This window comes from Dreissena polymorpha, chromosome 1 (assembly GCF_020536995.1).
Source record: "Dreissena polymorpha isolate Duluth1 chromosome 1, UMN_Dpol_1.0, whole genome shotgun sequence".
In the NCBI taxonomy this organism is placed as follows: Eukaryota; Metazoa; Mollusca; class Bivalvia; order Myida; family Dreissenidae; genus Dreissena; species Dreissena polymorpha.
In genome coordinates, this window is record NC_068355.1 from 82,530,889 (window position 1) to 82,556,855 (window position 25,967).

Consider the following 25,967-nt stretch of genomic DNA (forward strand, 5'->3'; position numbering starts at 1 on the left):
TGAAGTTTCATGATCCTAGGCATAAGCGTTCTTGAATTATCATCCGGAAACCATTTTACTATTTCGGGTCACAGTGACCTTGACCTTTGACCTAGTGACCTCAAAATCAATAGGGGTCATCTGTGAGTCATGATCAATGTACCTATGAAGTTTCATGATCCTAGGCCTAAGCGTTCTTGAGTTATCGTCTGACAACCACCTGGTGGACGGACTGACAGACCGACATGAGCAAAGCAATATAACCCCTCTTCTTTGAAGGGGGGCATAATCAGTAAGATATTTGCTTTGTCATTTGTGTGCACTTCATTTTGTAGTTACTCTGTACCACCAATCCAACGACAATATTCATACATTTTAAACATTTTAGATGTAAAGACCCGTAAATGAAATAAATGGGCATAATGTTTGTAGCATGCTGATTTTCAGCAGCTAGGGGAAAATGGCATTTATGTTTTAAGATTCAAACATACAGCATCATGCTTCCATTTTGTAATACTAACCGTTTAACAAAAAAATAAGCTGTCTTTCATTAAAAATATAGGTGCAACCAAAATGCAACAAAACTAGGGTAATAGCATAATTGACTCTATGCGCAAAAGATAAAAATGTTTTTATTTCATTTGATATTTTCTACATGCACAAAATCTGAAGAACATCTAATTAATCCCATGTAAAAGTCTAATATCGGTTGGCGAACACTGGCTCAGTTGTCTAAATTATGAAATGTCTTATATTATCACATGACAAGAGTTTAATAATTAAAATCTACACTTTCATCTAAAATGCAGGGTTAAGCCCATGCGTCTGATTTTCATTCTCTCAGTCCAGAGTCGGAGCCATATGCCCCCTCCCCCAACAGGGCTTAAAACTAGTGACTCTAATTTCAATATTTTTTTTATCAGAAACGATTTTCACACTCATGTGACAGTGACCTTGACCTAGTAACCCCAATTTCAATAGGGGTCATCTACTGTCCAAGGCCAATGTACATGGGGAGTATCAAGCCAATTGTTCAATTCGTTGACAAGTTATTGATCGGAAATGATTTTCACACTTATTGTGACAGGGACCTTGACCTTGTGACCCCAATTTCAATAGGGATTATCTACTGTCTAAGTCCAATGCATATTTGAAGTATCAAGCAAATTGGTCAATTCGTTGACGAGTTATTAGTCGGAAACAATTTTCACATTTCTAGTTATAGTGACCTTGATCTTGTGACCCCAATTTCAATACAGGTCATCTACTGTCCAAGGCCAATGCACATGTAAATTATCAAGCGACCTAGTGACCCCAATGCAGTAGGGGTCATCTACTGTGAAACGCCAATTCACATGTGAAGTATCACGCCCATTGGTCAAATCATTAACGAGTTATTGATAAGAAAAGAACTGGTCTACTGACAGACACACCAACATTCAGCAAAACATAATACCGCCTCTTCTTTGCAGGGAGGCATAAATATCATCCTTTTAATCAATAACATAGTTTTTAGTTGCAAAAACAACACATTTTTTTTTAGCAAATTACTTGTTGGAATGTGAAAAATGATAAATACATGACATTATATGACATCAACTGTGTATACAAATAACAATATAAATTAACAATTCTACAAGTTAGTGATGATGTGACGAAAAACAGGAATAATGTACAGTAAGGGAATATTATAAACAACACGAGAACCTGTAATTATTTACATAATATTGCTTATTATTATGTAAATATTGGTCAATACAAATCAAACTTTATAAATTTAAGTAAAGGAATATGTATTATGAGTTGGATTATTATTGAACAAAAAATAAATTTCTTTTAAGGATGTATTATAAATTAATGCATTAAAATAAGAGCTGTGTTTGTGAAACAAAAGGCGCCCTACAGGTAGACTCACTCACCCAAAATTAGGTAAGTACATGTATATGAAAGCAAACATTCTGGAACTGTGTAAACCGTATTTAAGAGTAATTTTTAGGTTTAAGGCTTGTAACTTTGTCAAAAATCAATGGACAGGAATGAAGGAATGAACCTCGAACATGATCTGTGAGTAATGTAGGTAGAATCACTCCAGGAATGACCCACGAACATGATCTGTGGGTAATGTAGGTAGAATCACACCAGGAATGAACCTCAAACATGATCTGTGAGTAATGTAGGTAGAATCACACCAAGAATGAACCTCGAACATGATCTGTGAGTAATGTAGGTAGAATCACACCAGGAATGAACCTCCAACATGATCTGTGAGTAATGTAGGTAGAATCACACCAGGAATGAACCTCGAACATGATCTGTGAGTAATGTAGGTAGAATCACACAAGGAATGAACCTCGAACATGATCTGTGAGTAATGTAGGTAGAATCCTACCTGGAATGAACATCGAACATGATCTCTAAGTAATGTAGGTAGAATCACACCAGGAATGAACCTCGACCATGATCTGTAATGTAGGTAGAATCAAACCAGGAATGAACCTGGAACATGATCTGTGAGTAATGTAGGTAGAATCACACCAGGAATGAACCTCGAACATGATCTGTGAGTAATGTAGGTAGAATCACACCAGGAATGAACCTCGAACATGATCTGTGAGTAATGTAGGTAGAATCACACAAGGAACGAACCTCGAACATGATCTGTGAGTAATGTAGGTAGAATCACACAAGGAATGAACCTCGAACATGATCTGTGAGTAATGTAGGTAGAATCACACAAGGAATGAACCTCGAACATGATCTGTGAGTAATGTAGGTAGAATCAAACACCAAATATCAATGGACAGGAATGAACCTGGAACATGATCTGTGAGTAATGTAGGTAGAATCATACACCAAATATCAATGGACAGGAAAGAACCTCGAACATGATCTGTGAGTAATGTAATCAAACACCAAATATCAGGTTAATCTCTGCAAGCATTTAGGATAAAAGTCCGGAAAACTGTAAGTGTAAATTGTAAAGAAAGTAAAACTTGTAGGTAGATTCGCACACAAGTATTTCGGAAAAAGCTTTTAAAACCGAATGCCAGGCGGACACACAGTTCAACTTCTATATATCCCCTACCAGGGGCATAACAAGAGCTATTCGAGTGCTTGACAGTATAACGTAAGCCATCATGGGGAAATTGTTCATATTCAATAAGGTCAAGGTAATATAGTCATTTTCTAAGTGGAAGAGGACCATATTTGAAACATTTTGATCGCTTATGTTTTAAAGAAGTTGTACTTTATAGACGATTCTGAGTTCAGTTATATTTTGTAAAGACATAAAACAAACTAATAAGATTTTATTTCAAGTTTGATAGCAATAGCTTGGGTGGGATGGTTTGACGGTCCTTCAAAAATAAAATAAAATAAATCTTTGTTGTTTGTTTTTTTTACCATGTTTCAAAAAATAAAAAATCTCTTTGGTGGGGGGGGGGGGGACAGGTAAGGGTTGGGGTGGGGATGGAGAGGGGGGTATAATGTGGGTGGGTGATCTTTCAAAAATAAGAAAAAACAAGAATTTTGTTTTTTTTTTGGGGGGGGGGGATTCTGGGGTGGAGCGTGGGGAATGGTTTGGGTGGTCTCCATTGTGGTATGACAGGTAAGTGTTGTTTTGTAAAAGTATGAATCAAATCTGATCATAAATAAAGAAGTTATGGCAATTTAAGCACAATTAATTAATTTGACATTGAGAGTCAAGGTCATTCAAAGGTCAAGGTCAAATTCAACTTGCCAGGTACAGTACCCTCATGATAGTAAGAAAGTATTTGAAGTCTGAAAGCAATAGCCTTGATTCCATAGAAGTAAAGTGGACCTAAACACAAAATTAAACAAAATATTCAAAGTTACTAAGACAAAAAAGGCCATAATTCCTTTAAAAAGCCAACCAGAGGTATGCAACTTGCCCTGTACAGTCCCCATACGAAGGTTAGCTAGCTTCCCAAGTTTGAAAGCAATAGCTATGATACTGTAGGAGTAAAATGGACCAAAACACAAAACTAAACAAAATGTTCAATTATTTAAGTATAAAAGGGGCCATTATTCTGTCAACATGCCAGTCAGGTTTACATAAATTTTCCTGCACAGTCCTTTTATGATAGTAAGTGTTGCAAGTATGAAAGCAATAGCTTTGATACTTTAGGAATAAAGTGAACCTAAACACAAAACTTTACCAAAATTTCAATTTTCTAAGTATAAAAGGGGAGCATAATTCTTACAAAATGCTTGATACAGTTGTCTGCACTTGTTTATAGATTGGAGTCATGTTGGTCAAGAAGTATGCAAAATATGAAAGCAATATGTCAACGGACATAGAAAATATTTTAGGTGGTACACAAACGTTAACATATATTTATCAAAAATATGCATATTCTAAGTGAAAAAAGGGCCATAATTCTTACAAAATGCTTGATACAGTTGTCTGCTCTTTTTTATAGATTGGGGGACATGTTGGATAAGAAGTATGCAAAATATAAAAGCAATATGTCAAGGGACAAAATATTTGAGGTGGTACACAAACTTTAACATTTAAATGCTCACGCACACGCCAACGTGAGTAGGATAGGTCCACTTTATATATTTCATATATAATAGTCAAGCTAAAAAAACAGTCAAATATTGCACTAGTGTTATATTGTAATTTGTCGTGATATTTTTTGTCAATTTATATTTTAATCTTGTGTAAACAGAACTAGTACTCATGTAACTTTCCTCATGTTTCTTCCATTGTCAATTAATATTTTTATTTTGGGTAAACAGGTCGGGTACTAGTCTTACTTGTCGTGATGTGTTTTTTTTTAATTGCCAATTCATATTTTCATCTTGTGTTTACAGAAACAGTGCCAGTGTTTTATATTGCTGTTTAAAATAACTTGTAATAAAAAAAAGCTTTCTTTACTTTTATATGAAATTTTAACAGTGTTTTAAAAGAACAGGATAAAATTCATTTTTCTTTTATTATATTTAGAATTGTTAAGCATTGTGAACATTGTCATGATACAAATAAACTTTTTAAAAGCATTTTCTATTGACTTTTAAAAGAAGAACCAGGTCGGATATTGTCTTACGCATGGTTTGAATAAAGTTGAAGTTTGCATAAGATGTTATAAATATGAAAACAGCAAATTGAATATTAAAATTGCAGCATTTTTAAAAATATAGAACACTACAGAATATATTTTTAAAACTGATTGTACACAATTTATGTGACAATAAGACAAAAACACAACCATTATTTCAACAAATATTTACAAAATAAAAGCATACAAAATAATGAACGCATTGCATAAAATCAATGAATACAATGAACAAAGCAAATAAATGATGAATGATATGTATAAAATCCTTGAGTATGCAACGCATTAAGATGAAATCCACACATGTAATAAAGCATACAAATGATGAATGATATGTATCAAATATTTGAGTGTACAAAGTATTTAGATTAAAACAATTTATTTAGTAGATTAAAGAGACACTCTAGAATCTGTTTGCTCGGGTGCAAGGCAAACAAACAATCCTTTACACCACTATGACTATACAAATATTTATATCAGCAGCCTATGAAGCAATGAGACCAGCCCTACAAGGCACAGTGTGACTTTGCTCCACGTGAATCTTGTTGCCCAGTTGCACAGATCTGTGTCACAGAAGCAGTAGTTTCTGGTACGTGAGTACTGGTCCACACTCTGACGACACCCAATGAACGGCTCATCGATTTCTAAAATACATTTTTATATAAAAATATAATGTGGTTTAAATCCTCTTTTTCCACCATAAGATTGAAAATATTAATATGTTCACACATATAGAACCTTATAAATAGATGTGTTTTTGCAAAACACTATGCCCCCCCATATATTTGACCTTTGACCTTGAAGGATGACCTTGACATTTCACCACTCAAAATGTGCAGCTCCATGAGATACACATGCATGCAAAATATCAAGATGCTATCTTGCAAACGTTATAGCTAATTTTAAAGTTTGACGCAAACAAACAAACCAACAAACAAACAGATAGGGCAAAAACAATAAGTTCCCCAGTATAGACTGGGGCAGAGCTCCAGATAAGAGGCGTAGCTGCGTATTAACGCATTGTAAAAATAAACAAGAGATGTGTTCGTCAGAAACACAATGCCCCTTACTGCGCCGCTTTGAAATAAACAATTTTCTGTTGTTTTTTTAACTTTGACCTTGAACTTCCACCACTCAAAATGTGCAGCTCCATGAGATACACATGCATGCCAAATATCAAGTTGCTATCTTCAATATTGCAAAAGTTATGGCAAACGTTAAAGGTTTTTTTTCCGGACGGACAGACAGACTGACATACTGACTGACGAACAGTTCAACTGCTATATTCCACCCGACCGGGGGCATTAAAAACGCATTAAAAATCGGCCCAGTACGTAACAAAACGCAATACAAATCTTGGTAAGTATTTTAAATCGATTAAAGTGCGTATCCCGTTTAACCAATAATCCAGTTTAGTTTTTAGTGTAAGTTAACATCTGAACTAAAAGTAAGTCAATCAAAATAAGCTTGTAATAAAAATGGCGGCCCATCATGTTTGTGGATCAAAAAAGGGACATTTAAAGCTACCAGCGGCTCTTGTGGGAAGATTTTCAAAGAAAGTCTGTTCATATCGTCATTTTAAATTCATTCTGTTTGCAATTAATAATATAAATACCAAATAATAATATTTCTAGTTTAAACACGCCATTTACTTTGTCAGTATTCTATGGAAATGGAAAATACCTCAACATATTCCTAAATACACTTTATGGCTGAAACAAAGGAGCAAAATACCCTTCAAAAAATATCAGGGGGTGAAATACCCTTTAGACTAAATCCTTATCCGGAGTTCTGGACTGGGGATATAAAAAGGCCGTAGTCCCTATGTAGCTCACATGAAACTTTAACAGTTCTTTACATGAACAACAATTTACCCATAATTGAGGTAAATTTAGAACTCAGAAGTACAGTTTTAATATATTTGGTAGATGGTCATCATACTATTAACAAACACCAAACCTCTGGGCCTTGCGGTTTTGAAAGAAAGAGAAACAAGTATCCTTCCACTAACTAAGGTGGGGGTCATTGTAAGCATGAGTATGATTTGAACAAATTTGACAGATACAATTCATGAATCAATGTAACATGCAATGTTCTAAACTGCTGTGTACGGTTTTAAGAGGTGATTTTTCCCTACATGCATAAAAGGTGGAACAAGTTACACATGATTTGAAATTTGAATTTAAAAAAAGAATTTGAGTAAAATTCACAAAGGATTAACATACATTGTTACATGCCTAATAGCTCACTTGTGGGACATGTCGTTGAAGAAAAGATTTGAAAGTATGTTTGCAGTGTAAGTCTATATAAATCATATGAACCCTGTGGTTTCACTATTTTCAACTTCATGGGCATCACTTCAACAAATTTAGTTGAGGACCACTAGTCAATTTTTCTCACCAAATATAAAGACCTTTTATAGGTCAAATTTAAGCGTTGGTGACATATATATGCATTGGACAAAAACGATTTGAACAAACTTGAAACAGGGTCACTCAAGGAACATTTTGGTAAAATTTACAGAAAATCTGCCCATTTGGTCACGTTCTTAAACAAGAGCTGTCAGAGGACAGCGCGCTCGACTATTCGAGTACTTGACAGTATAACGTAATCCATCATGAGGAAATTGTTCATATTCAATAATTTATCAGACGATCTTTCAAAAATAAAAAAAGGAAAAAAAAAATTTAAAAAAGGGGGGGGTAGGGGGGTAAGAGGGGGGGGGGGTATAATGTGGGGTATGGTAATTAATTAGATGATGTGTAAAAAAAAATATTTTTGTGTGGGGGGGGTGGGGGGTAGGGGGTGGGGGGGTGAGAGGGGGTATAATGTGGGGTGTGGTAATTTATTAGATGATGTTTAAACAAGGGACAAAATTGTCACAAAACCAGGTTTTCATTGTGAAAAAAAATCTGATAAAGGGCGACAACTCAAACTGAACTTTTGAAATGAACAAACACAATTAACCCCCTTTGTAAGTTTGTTTTAAAATAAATCTATTTTTAGTCGTGGCGACCTTGACATTGGAGATATTGACATGATTCTTTCGTGCGACACACCGTCCCATGATGGTGAACAAATGTGCCAAATGATTTTAAAATCTCATAATGAATGACATAGTTATAGCCCAGACAAGCTCATTTATGGCTATTTTTTACCTTTGAACTCAAAGTGTGACCTTGACCTTGGAGATATTGACGTAATTTTTTCGCGCGACACACCGTCTTATGATGGTTAACAAATGTGCCAAATGATTTTAAAATTTCACAATGAACGACAAAGTTATGGCCCGGACAAGCTTGTTCTGCCCGCCCGCCACCCCCATTCGCCAATCTAATAACCAGTTTTTTTCCTTCGAAAAACCTGGTTAAAAAACATTGGGGGGGGGGGAGGTTGGGGGGGGGAAGGGATTCTGGGTAGGGGTGTGGGGTATTGTTTGGGTGGAATCCATTGTGGTATTCAGGTAAGTGTTGTTTTGTCAAAATAATAATAAATGTGATCATAAATAAAGAAGTTATGGCAATTTAAGCAAAATGTTCAATTATCTAAGTGTAAAAGGGGCCATAATAATATCAAAATGCTTGATACAGTGGTCTGCTCTTGTTTATAGGTTGGGGTCATGTTGGTAAACACGTATGCAACATATAAAAGCAATATGTCAAAGGATTTAGGAAATATTTGGGGTAGTACGCAAACTTTAACATAGATTAATCAATAATATGCATATTCTAAGTATAAAAGGGGCAATAATTATGACAAAATGTTTGATAGAGTTGTCTGCTTTTGATTATAGGTTGAGATGATGTTGGTAAACAAGTATGCAAAATATAAAAGCAATATGTCAGAGGACAATGAAAATTAATGGGGTAGTCCGCAAACTTTAACATTTGCTGCATATTCTAATTGGAAAAGGGGCCATAATTATAACAAAATGCTTGATAGAGTTGTCTGCTCTTGTTTATAGGTTGGGGTCATGTTGGTAAATAAATATGCAAAATATGAAAGGATTATGTCAAGGGACAAAGAAAATATTTGGGGTAGTACTAAAACTTTAACATTTGCACACTAACGCAGAGGCTTACGCTAACGCAGACTCTCACGCCAATGCCGGGGTGAGTAGGATAGCTCCACTATATATATTTCATATATAATAGTCGAGCTAAAAAGAAATTTGACTCATACACAGATGGAGGGACAACACAGTATCTTCCCATGAGCAATTTGTGTATTCCTTCAAATATAAACACTTATTGACATTCACAAGTTCAGATCACATCATTTTGAAATGTGTCAATTTTAATAAATCATATTAGTTAATTTGTAACTACTTAGATGCAAAGACAAACACAATATTTAGTTGAGTAATTGTGACACAAACACATGGACAATTTAAGAAAGTTAATCACAATTACCTCGGATACTATCAATGAAGTTGAGGTAGTTAGTCCTTGTGTAGCATGCTCTCTTGGCTATCTGATACTCTGAAAGGTTACATTCCACAATACACTTAGTGCATTCCAAAATCAACACATTCTTAAGTGAAATTATATCTAAATTAATGAATACTTGACTGAGATTCAGTTGTTGTTAATTGTTCTTCTATCACATTCTTTCATCCTGAGCACTGCTTCAAAATAATAACCTTAAGTAGGCTAGCATTGGTCATAAAAGGGCATCAAACTCATGTTTTACGAGGACTTTAGAACCGTATTTTCGTCAATAAATGACATCTCATTCAATTTCTGGACAAATTGAAGGATATTTAAGTTCTAATATACAGTTATTAACAGTATGCTATTCAAAATGTAACTAAGTCTGTAACTTTTGCCCTAAGGCTATACATCTAACCATCCACCCATCCATCCACCCATCTATCCACCCATCCACCCATCTATCCACCCATCCACCCAGCCATCCACCCAACATTCCAACCAACGATCGATCCATCCATCCATCTATCCATCCATCCATAAACTCCTGCAGACAGGCATTAACACACATGCTCATATATTGTTTTCTGTGTCAAATATTGTCTGATGATGTGCAACATCTTTGTAAGGTGTAAACAATAAGCACGGATTTTTGAAATCTACCTTAAAGTAGTTTATGTTAACGATAAAGCTTTACTACATGAGGTTTCTACAGGAAATGTCTATTGTCAACACAAAGTGTTATACACTCTCAGTATTTAATTGGATTGCAAATTAAAGGCAGAAAATGAGCGTTAAGATATTGGATAATAATGTCTTTTATCCTCATGGTTATTTGGCATTTAAAAATAAAAAATTGGAAATAAAAGATTGGCAGGATAGTGTTTTTGTGATTTATTCTACCCATTGCATCAATGAAAAATAATGTCCTAAAAAGAAAAAAGATTGTACAATAACCTTTAATGTAATCCAATGAACTTTTTGGCAAACCCATTAACCTTTGAGGCAATGCAGATAACCTTTAGGGAAATCCAATTAACCATCAAGGTTTTCCAAAAACAAATGAGGCAATCCCAATAATATTTGAGTAAATCCCAATTATCTCCTAAGCAATCCCAATAACATTGAGGCAATCCCAATAACTTTGAAGGCAATCCCAATAAAATTGAAGGCAATCCAATGAACCTTAGAGGCAATCCAAATTACCTTCAAGGTAATCCAGTAATTGTTTTGGCAATAACTGATACCGTATTTCTCTAAGTTGTTGGACACTTTGAATAATTTTTTTTGCCCGAAAATTTTGATACACAAAATTATTCCCATTAAAAATGTCTGAAAATTTATAGACACTATGAAAATATAACCATTTCAAATACATTATGATATTCCTGTGCATAACAAACAATCTACCTTGGTCCCATTCCTTGGAACAGCGGTAACAGTTGGTGTCCTGTCCAGTAGCATCCCGCACAGGATCAAATGGCTCTACAGGACAGTTCTGACACACATAGCACTGAAACATACATTAACACATGAGAGAAGATTTGCCTTTATAATGGGTGGGTTCATTACTGACAAAAGGGCGGAGAAGGGGGTTATTGTTGTTGGTGGACATAAACTATTTAACAATGTCATTCAATTTATTCACTTGCAAACATGAATGCATTTATATCATGCAATAATATAGAAGGCAGACAGGTCTGCTCAAAATTCAGATACTGAAGTCATTGATACAATAGCAAAAAACATACTATCATACTCTGCTATGTTTCTGATGTTTTGGTATTGCCAGGCCCACTGTAGAGAAGTAACTATCTTAAACAGTGCAAGAGGTTAAAGCTCAAGGTAAAAGCTTTTGATCTCTCTTACAGTATTAATGTTATCCCCCAGTATAAAAGGAAAATATATACTAGTGGCACATGTATATCTTAAACTACATTCAATATATTGAAAGTTATATGATTTTCTACATAGTTAATTGTTCTTTACATATTGGTACATTTTGTGATATATAACATCTTATTAAATTCTATGGCACACTGGTCCTAATTGTTTCTCAAGGCATAATCCAAAATACAATAGAGTGCATGATTTAATTGTTAATACTACCAAATGTTTATATAATCAAATGCTTTTCACAAACCACATCTAATAGAATTACATAGATATGTTTGAAAAGCATGTATCAAAGTACACATTTCAATTAATTGCCATATTGAAAAGGAACATATGCAAGATGCATTTCATTGGGAGCAGCAATAAAAACTGAGTAACTCAAGTTTTTATTGTTGCAATCATGACCAATCTGTTTATAATCTCTTCCCTGGATTTTTTTACCCAACTGACTGCAACACAGTGGGTTCACTCACAGTTATGCCTGCTATCTCCTTGTCGTAGTTAGCCTCCGCTCCGCCAGAAATGTAGCCAGGAATAACAGGCTGGTCTGTCCACGAGTTCTGGAACTCACTGAACGTGCCATCACGCCACACTGCAGAATAACAAGGCTATTGACTGAATGTGCCATCACGCCACACTGCAGAATAACAAGGCTATTGACTGAATGTGCCATCACACCACACTGCAAAATAACAAGGCTATTGACTGAATGTGCCATCACACTACACTGCAGAATAACAAGGCTATTGACTGAATGTGCCATCACACCACACTGCAGAATAACAAGACTATTGACTGAATGTGCCATCACACCACACTGCAGAATAACAAGGCTATTGACTGAATGTGCCATCATGCCTTTTAAGGTTTCCTTTCTTTGTTGTTGTTACTGATATTAAACAACAGTGTTTTTTTTTATTTTATGCTTTTTTAAACAGAAATTCATTTCATATTGCAACACTCAGTTGGCACAGTAATACTTATGTGATATCACAGCAGTCTGTTCATACTTGCACATGATTGAAATAAATGTTCAAGGAATGCATGTCATATTTTGGAAAGGTAAAGAAAAATCCTTGGATTTATAATTTGAATACTTGAGTATATATTCCAATTATACAAATTTAATATTCAAATATTATTTAATAATTCAAAGGTAAAGTAGCAAGATACAAATACACCTTTTTTCATGCATGAGCAGCTACATGTATGTGGAAAGGAGACCTGAAACATGACAGCTACTCACTTCCTGGCGCTATGCCATTGAGGTCGAAGTCACAGTCAGGCCCACCAGTGGGGTTGGTCCACTCATACTGGATTAGTTCAAGACCAAACCCTTGCCGGAACTCCGAACTCTGCAACACAAACAAACCTCTAAGTTGAAGATCCCTAGTGTGTAATTGGAAACTATCATAGATTTTATAATGAAATTGTAGTTAAAAAATAAAATTTTCATACATTATATGATAACTCTTTCTCAAGTTATGGATAGACAATTAGTATGAAACTGACTTCCCCCTAATCAACTATATATTCAATGTGAAATTCTAAATGATAAGAACTGGTGAAAACCAATATCAATATCAGAGAAACATTAAAGGATAGCAGCAAAAATCTTGAGCTTTGCCACTAAAGGGAAAAAATCCACCCCTCAGCCTACCTGTTCACAGGCAGAGCAGCTACATGTATGCCTATAAGGGCACACAACTCAGGCATAGCAGCTACATGTATGCCTATAAGAGCACACAACTCAGGCATAGCAGCTACATGTATGCCTATAAGGGCACACAACTCAGGCATAGCAGCTAAATGTATGCCTATAAGGGCACACAACTCAGAAATATATGGAACGCTTCATGGTGATGACATATTTCAAATTTCAATTGAATTGCTAGAGAAATGTGGAAGAAATTACCTCCAATATCTTATGACAGTTTATGCTTCTATCTTAAAAACAGCCAAGTTCAAGAGCACATTACTGGCTTAGTTTGCTCCACAAACTGATAATATTTCACACAGAGAGATAGAAAGACAAACTTACAGACAAACCAACAGCTTTACTTTGGTACACCTTGTGTGAACCTTTATTATATTACAAAGACTTCAACTGATTTTTTTCTAAAATTTTTGAAGGTGTATGAAAACACAAGAAAACAAGCTAATACAGCAATTGAATATGAAAATTATATGGATATTAAACCCTATAAACATGTGGGTGTGCTTACGCTGCCTTTCTGTGTGTCTAGGGTGTAGAACTGGATGGTGAGGATGTTTGCACAGGTGCGAAATAGCAGCTGACCGACGGTACTCGGGGTGAGTGTGCCACACAGCCCTGTCTCATAGTTGATGCCCTTCAGAAGTTTTGCATTATCCACGCGCTCGGCTGAAAATATGGCAATCACAGATGAGTACTTGAACAGGGACAAATGACCTGCAAAAGCTTTCATGGTTTCATTATCAGACAAGGTAGCCGCTGACCAAACAGCAGGATTGGGCAGGCTCTGTTTGCCGCATACGGCATAAGACCCTTTTTTACATGACCCTTCTAAAATTTATGCATGTTTTTATGATGTTGCATTAACTTATGTTTAAAACTGAAGCCATTTCATTTGATGAAAAATACTTCTTATGTATGTTTTTAATTTTTCATTACATCATTTTGATACATTTACATGTATTTTCTATATATGCCTGTGTTAAAATAATATTCTTAAGCAGATTTTTTTTTACCAAAATCAATTGAAAACAATTGTACTTCATCAACATATTGCCACACAAATTAACAAAGTTTTCTTAATTGAAAGAATGGAAACCAGAGATTGAACTAATAACTCTTTGAAAACTCAACAGATCAGAACAATGACATTGAACTGATATCGGAGTGTAATCATGTGACAATAAGTGCATGTTTAGGAAATACTTATTTTTTTCGCTTTTAAAATAAGTTTTCAAAAATTGCTCATTATAGCCTGAGATCATAATTTTTGTTTTCAAAAGTAAATAACTTCCTTTTAATTCCCTGATGTGGAAAGACCTTACCAATGTTTTGTTTCACCATTTTGGGAATGGGGCCGGGTCCCGAAGGATTTGGAACAATCACACTGTTTTGACTACTATTCTGGAATGAGTTTGTTTTGTTTTTCTAACAAATGCTTTAAAATTGAGAATAGTGTTTTCATGTTTAATTTACATAGGTTTGCTTATAGAGCTGAATGGGAGATAAACAAAATAATGGGGTGTACAATATTTTTTTAAATCTTTTATTGGGAAATTTAAGGTCCCATTCAGGCAAAATATATATGTTTTTCCATTGGAAATGAGACCAAATACTCCATTGGAAATGAGACCAAATACAGGCTCCGACTTAGAACAAACTAGAGTGTTAACAAGGTTTTACTATAGCCATTTAAGAAAAAATGCCCCCAAATGCCGCCCCCTGGGGCCATGTTTTTCAACCAACCGGAATCATTTTCAAACTTCTTCAAGATATCATTGAGGCAAATCATCTGACTAAGTTTGATGAAGATCAGACAATAAATGTGGTCTCTAGAGTGTTAACAAGGTTTGACACTAGCCATATATAGCCATATTCAGAAAAAAAGGCCCCGCCCCCTCGCGACCATGTTTTTGAAACAACTGTAACCATTTTGAAACTCGTCCAAGGATATCTTTGAGACGAATATTCTGCCCAAATTTCATGATGATTGAACAATAATAAATAACTGTAGCCTCAAAAGTGTAAACAAGGCAAATGTTGACGCCGCACAACGGACAATGTACAAAAGGCTATCACAAAAGATCACCATTAGCACATTGTGCTCAGGTGAGCTATAAACAATGCTTACATTATCATACATGCAACTCCACCCTTAACAAGGGCTGTTTGTAAAACATGCATGCCCCCCATATGGGCTCTCCGTTGTAGTGAGAGCCATTGTGTGAATATGTTTTTTGTCACTGTGACCTTGACCTTTGACCTGGTGACCTGAAAATCAATAGGGGTCATCTGCCAGTCATGATCAATGTACCTATGAAGTTTCATGCTCCTAGCCATAAGCATTCTTGAGTTATCATCCGGACACCATTTTACTATTTCGGGTCACAGTGACCTTGACCTTTGACCTTGTGACCTCAAAATCAATAGGGGTCATCTGCGAGTCATGATCAATCTACCTATCAAGTTTCATGATCTTTGGCATATGCGTTCTTGAGTTATCATCCGAAAACCATTTTACTATTTCGGGTCACCGTGACCTTGACCTTTGACCTAGTGACCTCAAAATCAATAGGGGTCATCTGCGAGTCATGATCAATCTACCAATGAAGTTTCATGATCCTAGGCGTATGCATTCTTGAGTTATCATTCAAAAACCATTTTACTATTTCGGGTCACCGTGACCTTGATCTTTGACCTAGTGACCTCAAAATCAATAGGGGTCATCTGCGAGTCATGATCAATGTACCTATGAAGTTGCATGATCCTAGGCCCAAGCGTTTTTGAGTTATCGTCTGACAACCACCTGGTGGACGGACAGACCGACCGACATGAGCAAAGCAATATACCCCCTCTTCTTCGAAGGGGGGCATAAAAACTACCGCATTTAAATTTACATAAAGTTTCTGATATCTTGCTAGGCAAAGATAATGTTTAACTATTTATAAAAGGGCAATAATTCCGTGAAGAATAATTGGTGCAGAACGACTCAATAGCGTGCTCTCATGTCCACTCTTTAGGGATGCTGCATATAAAGTTTCATTAAAGTTCTGGTTATCAGTGTAATGGATCTTGCGTGGAAACACTATTTTATTAAATGTATAAAACAAGAGGGCCTGAAAGGCCCAAAGTCGCTCACCTGAGATTCAAAGGAACTGACCTGTTCTGTGCAGCCCAAGATGTCATTAGAATAAAATGTTCTTACCAACTTTCATGACACGTTTTTCAACAGACCAGAACCATTTTCATACACATCCAAGATACCATTTAAACAAACATACTGACAAAGTTTCGTGAAGATTCATAAGTCCATATAAGGAAAAATGCCCCGCCCACTGGTGGCAATGTTTTTCAAGCAACTGGAACAATAAATGTGGCCTCTAGAGTGTTAACAAAATTTTGCAATAGCCATATATAGCCATATAAGGAAAAATGCCCCGCCCCTTGGCAGCCATGTTTTTAAACCAACCAGCATCATTTTTGAACTCTTCCAAGATATTATTGGGATGAATCTTCTGACCAAGTTTCATGAAGATATAACAATAAATGTGGCTTCTAGAGTGTTAACAAGATTTTACTATAGCCATATACATGTACATGTATAGCCATATAAGGAACAAGGGACAAAATTGTCACAAAACCAGGTTTTCAGTTGAAAAAAGTCTGATAAAGGGAGACAATTCAAAATGTGTACTGTTAACCCCCTTGTGTAAAATTGACCTTGATTTCAATTAGAAAAAAAAAGAGATGTGTTCGTCAGAAACACAATGCCCCCCATTAGCGCCGCTTTAAATTATTAATTATTTTATTTTGACCTTTGACCTTGAAGGATGACCTTGACCTTGAACTTCCACCACTCAAAATGTGCAGCCTCATGAGAACACCGCTATGATTTTTTTTCTACCTTTGACCTTGAAGGATGACCTTGAACTTTCACCACTCAAAATGTGCAGCTTCATGAGACCGCCGCTTTGAATTTTTTTTACCTTTGACATTGAAGGATGACCTTGACCTTGAACTTCCACCACTCAAAATGTGCAGCTTCATGAGAAACACATGCATGCCAAATATCAAGTTTCTATCTTCAATAATGCAAAAGTTATGGCCAACATTAAAGGTTTTTTTTCCTGACGGACGGACAGACTGACATACACACATACTGATGGACAGTTCAACTGCTATATGCTACCCTACCGGGAGCATAAAAAGTCTGATGAAGATAGACAAATCAAAATCAAAATGTGCATTGTTACTGATTGTTCACAGTAACATAGTTGTTTCAAAATCAATCTATTTTTAGTTGTAGTGACCTTGACCTTGGAGATATTGACATAATTCTTTCGCGCAACACACCGTCCATTAATGGTGAACAAATGTGCCAAATGATTTTAAAATGTCACAATGAATGACATAGTAATGGCCCAGACAACCTCATTTATGGCCATTTTTGACCTTCAAACTCAAATTGTGACCTTGACCTTGAAGATATCGACGTGATTCTTTAGGGCAAAACACTGTCTAATGATGGTGAACAAATGTACCAAATGATTTTAAAATCTCACAATGAATCACAAAGTAATGGCCCGGACAAGCTCATTTATGGCCATTTTAGACCTTCAAACTCAAATTGTGACCTTGACCTTGGAGATATCGACGTAATTCTTTCGCGCAACACACCGTCTAATGATGGTGAACAAATGTGCCAAATGATTTTAAAATCTGACAATGAACGACAAAGTTATGGGCCGGACAAGCTCATTTATGGCCATTTTTGACCTTCAAACTCAAATTGTGACCATGACCTTGGAGATATCGACTTAATTCTTTCGCAAGACACACCGTCTAATGATGGTGAACAAATGTAGCAAATGATTTTAAAATCTGACCATGAACGACAAAGTTATGGCCCAGACAAGCTTGTTCCGCCCGCCAGCCTTTGGAAAACCTGGTTAAAAATGCCCCGCCCCTTGACAGCCATGTTTTTCAAGCAAGCGTAACCATTTTCGAACTCATCCAAGATATCATTGAGACCAATCTTCTGACCAAACTTCATGAAGATTGGACAATAAATGTGGCCTCTAGAGTGTTAACAAGGTTTTACTATAGCCATATAGGGAAAAATGCCCCGCCCCTTGGCAGCCATGTTTTTCAAGCAAATGTAACCATTTTCGAACTCATCCAAGATATCATTGAGACCAATCTTCTGGCCAAATTTCATGACGATTGGACAATAAATGTGGCCTCTAGAGAGTTATCAAAGGTTTTAACAAGGGAGTTAACTATTAGAAAGTATGCATGTACATGTACAGGTTATCTTTCTTTAACAGACTGTTCACATGTTTTCACTATATACATATAGAGCAGGGTTTTTTTAGCCTGATTTTATAGCCGAAATTCGGCTATGTTCCCAATCCCAAAAAGTATACTTTTTTCCCAAAATGTGGCAAAAAATTCCCAATTTCCCCCCCCCCCCAAAAACAAAAATTTTTTTTTTTAGAAAGAAGTGTCTAATGCGTATTTTATATCAATTTTATTTCAATTACATCTAACAAAGTATTATATGATTTTGTTCTTTTAATTTGAATGATTATACAGAGTTATATCAAATTTAGTATTTCCCTAATCAGTGGACTTTTTGTGTGAAAAAAAAGGCTAATGAATTTATTTTCCCAATTTCATGAAAATGCCGATAAAATTCCCAATTCCAAAGCCATGGGCTATCTTCCAAAAAAGTGGAAAAAAACCCTGTAGAGAAAACTGCCCCACCCCCTGGCGGCCATGTTTTTCCACCCATCATGACCATTTTCAAACTCGTCCGAGATATCTATAAAATCGATGTTTAGAATTTTTTGCATGATGATTAGGCAAAAAATGTGACTTCTAGAGTGTTCACAAGATTTTTTCACTATATAAATATGAGGAAAATGACCCCCCCTGGCGGCCATGCTTTTTTACCGATCTGAACCATTTTCAAACTCAACTGTCATATCCAGAAAACACATGTTCAGACCAAAATTCATGAAGATTGGACCAAAAATGTGACTTCTAGAATGTTCACGTTTTCATTTTATACATATAGAGAAAACTGCCCCGCCCCCTGGTGGCCATGTTTTTTCACAGATCTGGACCATTTTCGAACTCGTCCGAGATATCAATGAAACCAATGTTTTGACCAAGTTTCATGATGATTGGGCAAAAATTGCGACCTCTAGAGTGTTCACAAGGTTTCTCTATAGCCATATAAGCAATACTGCCCCACCCCCTGGCGGCCATGTTTATCAATGGACCGGAACCATTTTTAAACTCAACCAACATATCATTTAGACAAACATTTTGACAAAGTTACATGAAGATTTGGCATCAAATGTGACTTCTACAGTGTTCACAAGGATTTGCTTTTTTTTTGACCTAGTGACCTAGTTTTTGACCCAGCATGACCCAGTTTCGAACTCAGTGGAGGTATGAATGGGACAAATGTTCTGACTAAGTTTCATGAAGATCGGACAATAAATGTGGCCTCTAGAGTGTTCACAAGGCAAAATGTTGACGTCGCACGACGTACAAAAGGCGATCACAAAAGCTCACCATGAGCACGTTGTGCTCAGGTGAGCTAAAACATCTTTAAAAACTCAGTGGAGCAGAATGACATGACAATATTTTCATGACTTTCCTATTGGAATACTGCATTTAAAGTTTCATCAAATCGGATCGCCAGTTCCTGTGATCCTGTAATATTCATTCCAAAGTCATATTCTTCAAAAGACAATAAATTCAACAGAAATCTTCAGAGCAAAAGAACCCTTGTTTTCCCAATAGTGATGCTGCATATGTAGTTTATAAAATAAAAATATTTTTGTTATAAATCAAAAGCGAAAATGAATTAATATTCAAAGCCGAAGGTCAATATCTCCCTGTAAAATCAACTGAGTGGAAAGAGCCAACAATACCAACAAATGACCTGACAGCGAAGTGCATGTCCTTTTATGGATGCTGCATATTAACAGATAACTATTAGCAAGGAAATTTGTTTCATAGCCACACAAACTTCATCCTTCAAAATAATTGTGTGGAAAGACAGACAAAGCTTTCATGAAGCATAAACATGTTTAATAATTACATATCTTACAATCATAAAACTTCACATAGTCGTAACACTTGGTTGGATTGCCAGCAGAGTCTGTCTCCCCGTAGACGTCAAAACTGTTGATTCTGATCTCCCACTGGTATCCCAGCTTGCCTATCAGGGTCATTACGCAGTTCTTGCTACGCTCGTAATATGTCTGGCAATAGAAGGTTTTTATATTACCAAGGACTCAGTCTTATCTACATTTAACTGCGAGTGAACCAGAAGCATTATCAACTGATTAATTAACATGGGATAGTAAATATAGAATTTAAGTGGTGAATTGTAGATAAAAAAAAAAGTTATAAAAAGCATGATCATAATTCATTATGCAACATTCACTTTTATGTTCTGTTTTTATTTTTTAATTAAATGGTCACACATCTTGAAAATGGCATTACATTGTATAAGGTTGATTTCCGTGTTACTTTCAGCACTATGTCTTTTGTCTTTGTCGAAATTTGATTAACCACACTGAATAACTTATTCAATTTCACTAAAACTAGCGATAACCGTAATTACTCTAAGCTTTCAGACATTCTTAGTTTTCCAACGCCCTTTTTTTTGGCCAAATTTTGTCTTTGTAGAAATTTCATAAACCACACTGAATAACTTATTCACTAAAAATAGCGTTTTCGGACATTCAAAAGATTTCAGACACCCCCTTTTTTGGGCCAAAATAATTATTTTTCGTGACCCTTAATTTTCGAACATGCCCATTTTCGTCTATCATTTATAACTTAAAATTTTCAGGCAGTATATTTTACAGCGCTACATGTACACTATCAGATTTCAGCAATATGTTCACTTATCATTTGACACTTCAATCAGGGATTTTTACAAACAGAATAAGGTTATAAAACCTGGGACACGCATCCCTGAGGGCAATGGACCATAACATTTGTGTTAATTGGATAAATAACCATGTACACCGGTAGAAAACAATAGCTTCAAAAAACAGCATTTTGAATGATATCTTCCTATTAAAAAGGCAGTATGCTTAATGTTTTAACTTTTTTGTTCTGTATGATTTCAGACAATAGTTACATTTAGCAAAGCTGTGAAGTGGTACATGTATTTATTTCAAAACATTGATTTATTACTTTTATTTTAATGCAATTATTTCTTTATAATATTCTGATATTTATTTTTTTTCTCATAATTTTCAGACATGTGTAATTTTTGAATATTTTCCGTATCTAAATTTTTGGATTTGAATTGTTTTAATTATTTTTAAGTGTCCGAAAACAGTAATTAAACATGAAGTACAAAAACAATGAGAATCACCTGAAGTTAGCAGGATGAGCTTGTTATTCAATATGCTGAAGATAAATAGTAGAATGAAATTTTTTACTTAATTAAACAAAATGTGATTAAAATGTATAATTATGTGTGTTTTTTAAGTAATCATAAATTCATGTTAATTTGAGACACAAAACAATATGCATGGTACAATCATAAAATAATTTGTAGTCAGTGTGCTACAGACACAAGCCAATCAATTATGTGTGCAGGACATGTATATGGACATCCTCTGCTTATGAGATCACAAAACCTTAAGTGACTGGTCTGGAGTTACGCCTGCTGAATATGCCATAATACATATTTTTGCATGACGCCAGGGCTTTTCATCCTTATATAACAGAGGCCGAAATTCAGCTACTTCCCAATTGAAAATGAGGTAATTTTTTCCCCTAAATTTAGAGAAATTTCCCAAATTGTAAACAAAAATATTTTTTATTTTTTACTTAGACATATTGGGCATCTCCCAAATTGAAAGCAATGTGCTCTAATATGATTAAGAATGCACCGCAATGTGTCTTTTAATACTTCGGAACAATGAAAAAGAGTCTTCCCTAAAGGAGCAGTTATGACCCTGTTTCAAAAACTTTTAAAAACAAGGTCTTCCCTAAAAGAGCAGTTATCGCGCATGAAATTCCTTATTTGAAAGGCTAGGGCCTCTTCCAAATTTCCTGATGAAAAGCCCTGAACGCTTATAATATGATTAAATATGCTGATTATCCTCACCCTTTCCTCTGCATGTGACCTCATAATGTACGAGTTGCGTTCCTGCAACTTGCGTATCAAGGGGTTGGCAATGCCGTTACACTGGCCATTCAGATTCTGTATCACCAACACATCACCTTAATACAAACAACAGCAGGCATCACATTTACATTATATTGCTTTATCTTAGCCACTACTTGTATTACCAAAATTAGCATACGCGTTTATTTCCACACTCCCTTGTAAAACTTAAACCTTTGCAGGGTTCGCCAAAACCGTCGGTCCTGACGGGCAAATTTTTCTCATGACCGACAAGTGATTTAAGATAATCGGTCCGCCTGACCGACACAATCAGATGAAAAATGGTTTCAAAAAGATCACTCAAAGTGTATAATGTGCTATTGGATTAATAGAAGGTAAATGCGTTTTGTTCAACTTCTGTCAAAATCCTTTTTTTTGTTACCTTCATTTTGATGTTTTGATGTTTAAAGTTGGATTAAAATTGACTATCACATGCGAGTTCAAAATCAACGGTCTTTGTTTTAAAAGCAACCGGGTGTGTCCGCCATTTTGTTAGTTCCATTTAATTTCTCCACAACAAAAAACGCATGAAAACTTGTTTCAACAGGCATTTGTGAGCATTTCTGTTAAATAATTTCATTATTATATTGTTCTGGGAAGGATATATTTTAATTAACATACCAACAATTTCTGAAATCAAACGAAGTTTTTCCATCCAATGTACTATATTTCGGATAATTTAACATTCGGACATATGTTAATTTGTTGTTGATAGATTGTAGCATTATGTTTTGTGTTATTTCAGACAACAAGAATGGATGGTGGTAATTATCATGGGCCTTTCTATCAAGTAATAGGTGTGAAAGACATTAATTTAATTGAACCTGGAAATCAACCACCTCGGCTAAGAGAAAATATTTTAACAATAGGTGTTGTTTTAGAACTTGGAAAATTGGCTAATAAACAGAAATTGAAGTCATTCAAAGAAGTGTGAATGCAGGGCTCAACATTAAAGGTTGTCCTATTGCCCCTGGCAAGTAAAAGTTGGGTCCGGGCAAGTTATTTTATAATCTAGTTGTCCGCCCGGCCAAGTGCAAAAAAGAACAAAATGCATGTAATTTAGACTTTCATTTGACTTTAATTGAAGTAATCATTTTGTTAAATGTTCAAAAATAAAAAAGGTTTTGTGGTGTATCATTTTGATCTTTATTAAAAAATATGAGGTTTACAGTTAATGTGATATTTCATGTTTGGGCAAGCGGCTTTACATTCAGGGCAAGTAGATTTTCCAAGTACTTGCCCGGTAGGGCAAGTTGGTTTTTCGGTTAATGTTGAGCCCTGGAATGGGTGTGTGCAATTCAGTCAAACTTGATTGCATGTCACACTAACTCAGCGCTTCCGTTAGCTTTTAAAAGTTGGAAGTCCTGACTTCCAAGCCTAAAATTTTGGACGTCCCAAACATAAATTTTGAAGTCCCACTTTTATTTCAGAATTTTAATATACGTACATGTTCCAACTCTATCCATTACCCGATAATCCAGTATTATTACGATTTATATTTTGAAAACCAAAATACGACCAATATTGACGTCTGCAACGTCCGCCATTTTGGCATATACAAATTTAATTGTGGGATGGGGGAATTCCCATTGAACATGCGTTAATCACGTGACGTGATTTGAGAGCATAGAGCACGTTCATATTAAGTGATTACAACAAATCAACAACTTAACTAAAATGTTTCATGTACTTCCTTTCAGAAAAGTTTGCGTAAGTGAAAGCGAATTTTGGAGTGTAAAAAAGCGTCTTTCTTTTAATTATAACGAGTACACTTAATTCCGAATCGCAATATAACTTGTCAGGTCATTCATGCATGTAGACCAATATGCTTAGTTTGGCAATTTCAAAACACGTTATTTAACTACTTGTTGCATTATGCGTTATGACAATCGGTATACAATTAACGTTATTCAATTTAAGTATATTCAAATGCTTATAAATCAAACGTGTAATCCGAAATCATTACCAGATTTTATTATTTACGGAAAGTCAAGAACATTCTAGCAACAAATAAACAATTCCTGTGTTTTTCGTGCACACATAAAAATCATGCAAAAATAAGACTTCATGTACAACGTCACGCCATCCTTCCTCGAGGAAAGCGTTGACTTAATTAAATTTGATTGCTAAATAAAAACTTCGTAGCGCAGAGGTCGCTAATATTATTGTATACAGCTTCACGTGGGGTTGGCGTGTATTCTGCTGCCTAAGCGCTGATTGGCTGATACGCTTACCAAGAAGCATGTGATTGACAGCTGGAAAAATCAATATTGACCACTCGCTGAGAAATTCATTGAAAACTGTAGCTCTTAGGCGGAGCAAAGACCTATAGGTCTTTGGGCGGAGTTAACCGTCTAAATAACCCGATTTACTGTTGACATTGTGCGTGTTGTGTATTCGCAAACAGCGTACATGTGGATTATCGGACGTCCAAGGGACATTCACCATTTGCATAATGGACGTACGGTTGCTGTTTTCGGGCGTAATTTACGCCCGGACGTCCACTAACGGAAGCGCTGCCCTAACTTTTCAAGAACACGGATTTGTAGAGCTGTGGAGGCTAAAAACAGTTTGACATGCCTTTGGTTTATTATTAATATAATAATTATTTCATTATAATGACTTTGGACATGTTTTTATTGTATTTTAATTTGACCAAAACCAATTAACACCTAAAAGGTACTCTCTTTTGTTGTGTTTTGCTGTTATAGTTTGGTCGGATAGTGGGACTGACAGAAACTGATTCGGACTGACAAAAATTTCAAGTCTGTCAGTCCAAATGACTGACAGATTTTTCAAGTTTTGGCGAACCCTGCTTTGTTTTTGAGTTTCACAGTCCGAATATCTATACAAATAAATTTTTTATAGAGGGTTAGACACTAATGACAATTTCGAATATGTTGACATATTATTATGTTTTGATATGGCTATCATTTACTTACTTGGTAATGGATTTACCCCAGGCTGTGAAACAACAAGAGTAACCAAATTACTTAAACAGAAAATCAGACACTTCATTGTTGTTTTGTTTTCATTATAAATTGCTTCCGGTTTTTGATTAAAGTATTTGTTAGTCATAATTGTAGCAAATAGGCTATGAGTCAGTATTATAGAGGTCAAGTCTCTGCGCGTAGGTTGACGACAACTCTGCATCGAGATTGCATAGCTAAATTTGTTAAAAGGTCACAATATACCAAAAAAATGTAAAAGCAATAGCTTAAACAGAAACAAAAGTCAAACTTTTGCGCATAAAGACCCTAATAATAATATCTTTCATCAAACATTATTCCAAGCCGATTTGATTAAAACATTTTTGTTCATGCTATATGTCATAAAAATTCGACACGAATCAAAAGTCAATGTTTTACGGCCATCTATGTACCGGCTTCTCTCCAGTTGATGAGAGATCCCCACCATCTGTCAAGTCTTATGAAGACTCAGAACTTCAAGTAAAAGAGTGAATTTCTAGTAAACAACAATGTTTTCATTACCACACGCACAAAAAAATATTATAAAATTAAGTCTCTCGTTGCAAGTGCAGAGAATCGTGTCTTTAAACAAATTATGTTCATGTTTTTAGAGGGTATATCAGTGAACACCAAAAATATTTAGTATTCTGTAAACAGTAAGTCTTTGAATGTATCTCTTAATTTGAC

The 25,967-nt window shown here is 35.5% G+C and overlaps 1 protein-coding gene across 42 annotated transcripts; it reads right to left on the minus strand.

The window, feature by feature from the left end:
• Nucleotides 1-593: 593 nt before the first annotated feature.
• Nucleotides 594-25,387, minus strand: LOC127838060 (uncharacterized). Of its 42 annotated transcripts, none has more exons than XR_008029660.1 (11): nucleotides 25,254-25,387; nucleotides 22,252-22,367; nucleotides 20,227-20,380; nucleotides 13,612-13,769; nucleotides 12,633-12,741; nucleotides 11,860-11,978; nucleotides 10,901-11,003; nucleotides 9,473-9,541; nucleotides 2,726-5,704; nucleotides 2,526-2,575; nucleotides 594-2,329 (listed from the first exon to the last, which is right to left on the minus strand). XR_008029660.1 is itself a non-coding variant. In XM_052365589.1 (9 exons), exons 1-9 carry the CDS (start codon nucleotides 25,327-25,329, stop codon nucleotides 5,532-5,534), a joined length of 1,077 nt encoding a protein of 358 aa, XP_052221549.1. In that variant the 5' UTR covers nucleotides 25,330-25,387; the 3' UTR covers nucleotides 594-5,531. The 42 variants fall into 42 exon arrangements, 2 of the variants coding, with proteins under 2 accessions (XP_052221549.1, XP_052221695.1); XR_008029684.1 differs by lacking the exon at nucleotides 2,526-2,575 and adding an exon at nucleotides 2,476-2,525 and having other exon boundaries at nucleotides 594-2,229; nucleotides 2,676-5,704; XR_008029676.1 differs by lacking the exon at nucleotides 2,526-2,575 and adding an exon at nucleotides 2,476-2,525 and having other exon boundaries at nucleotides 594-2,279; nucleotides 2,676-5,704.
• Between the last annotated feature and the right edge of the window lie 580 nt (nucleotides 25,388-25,967).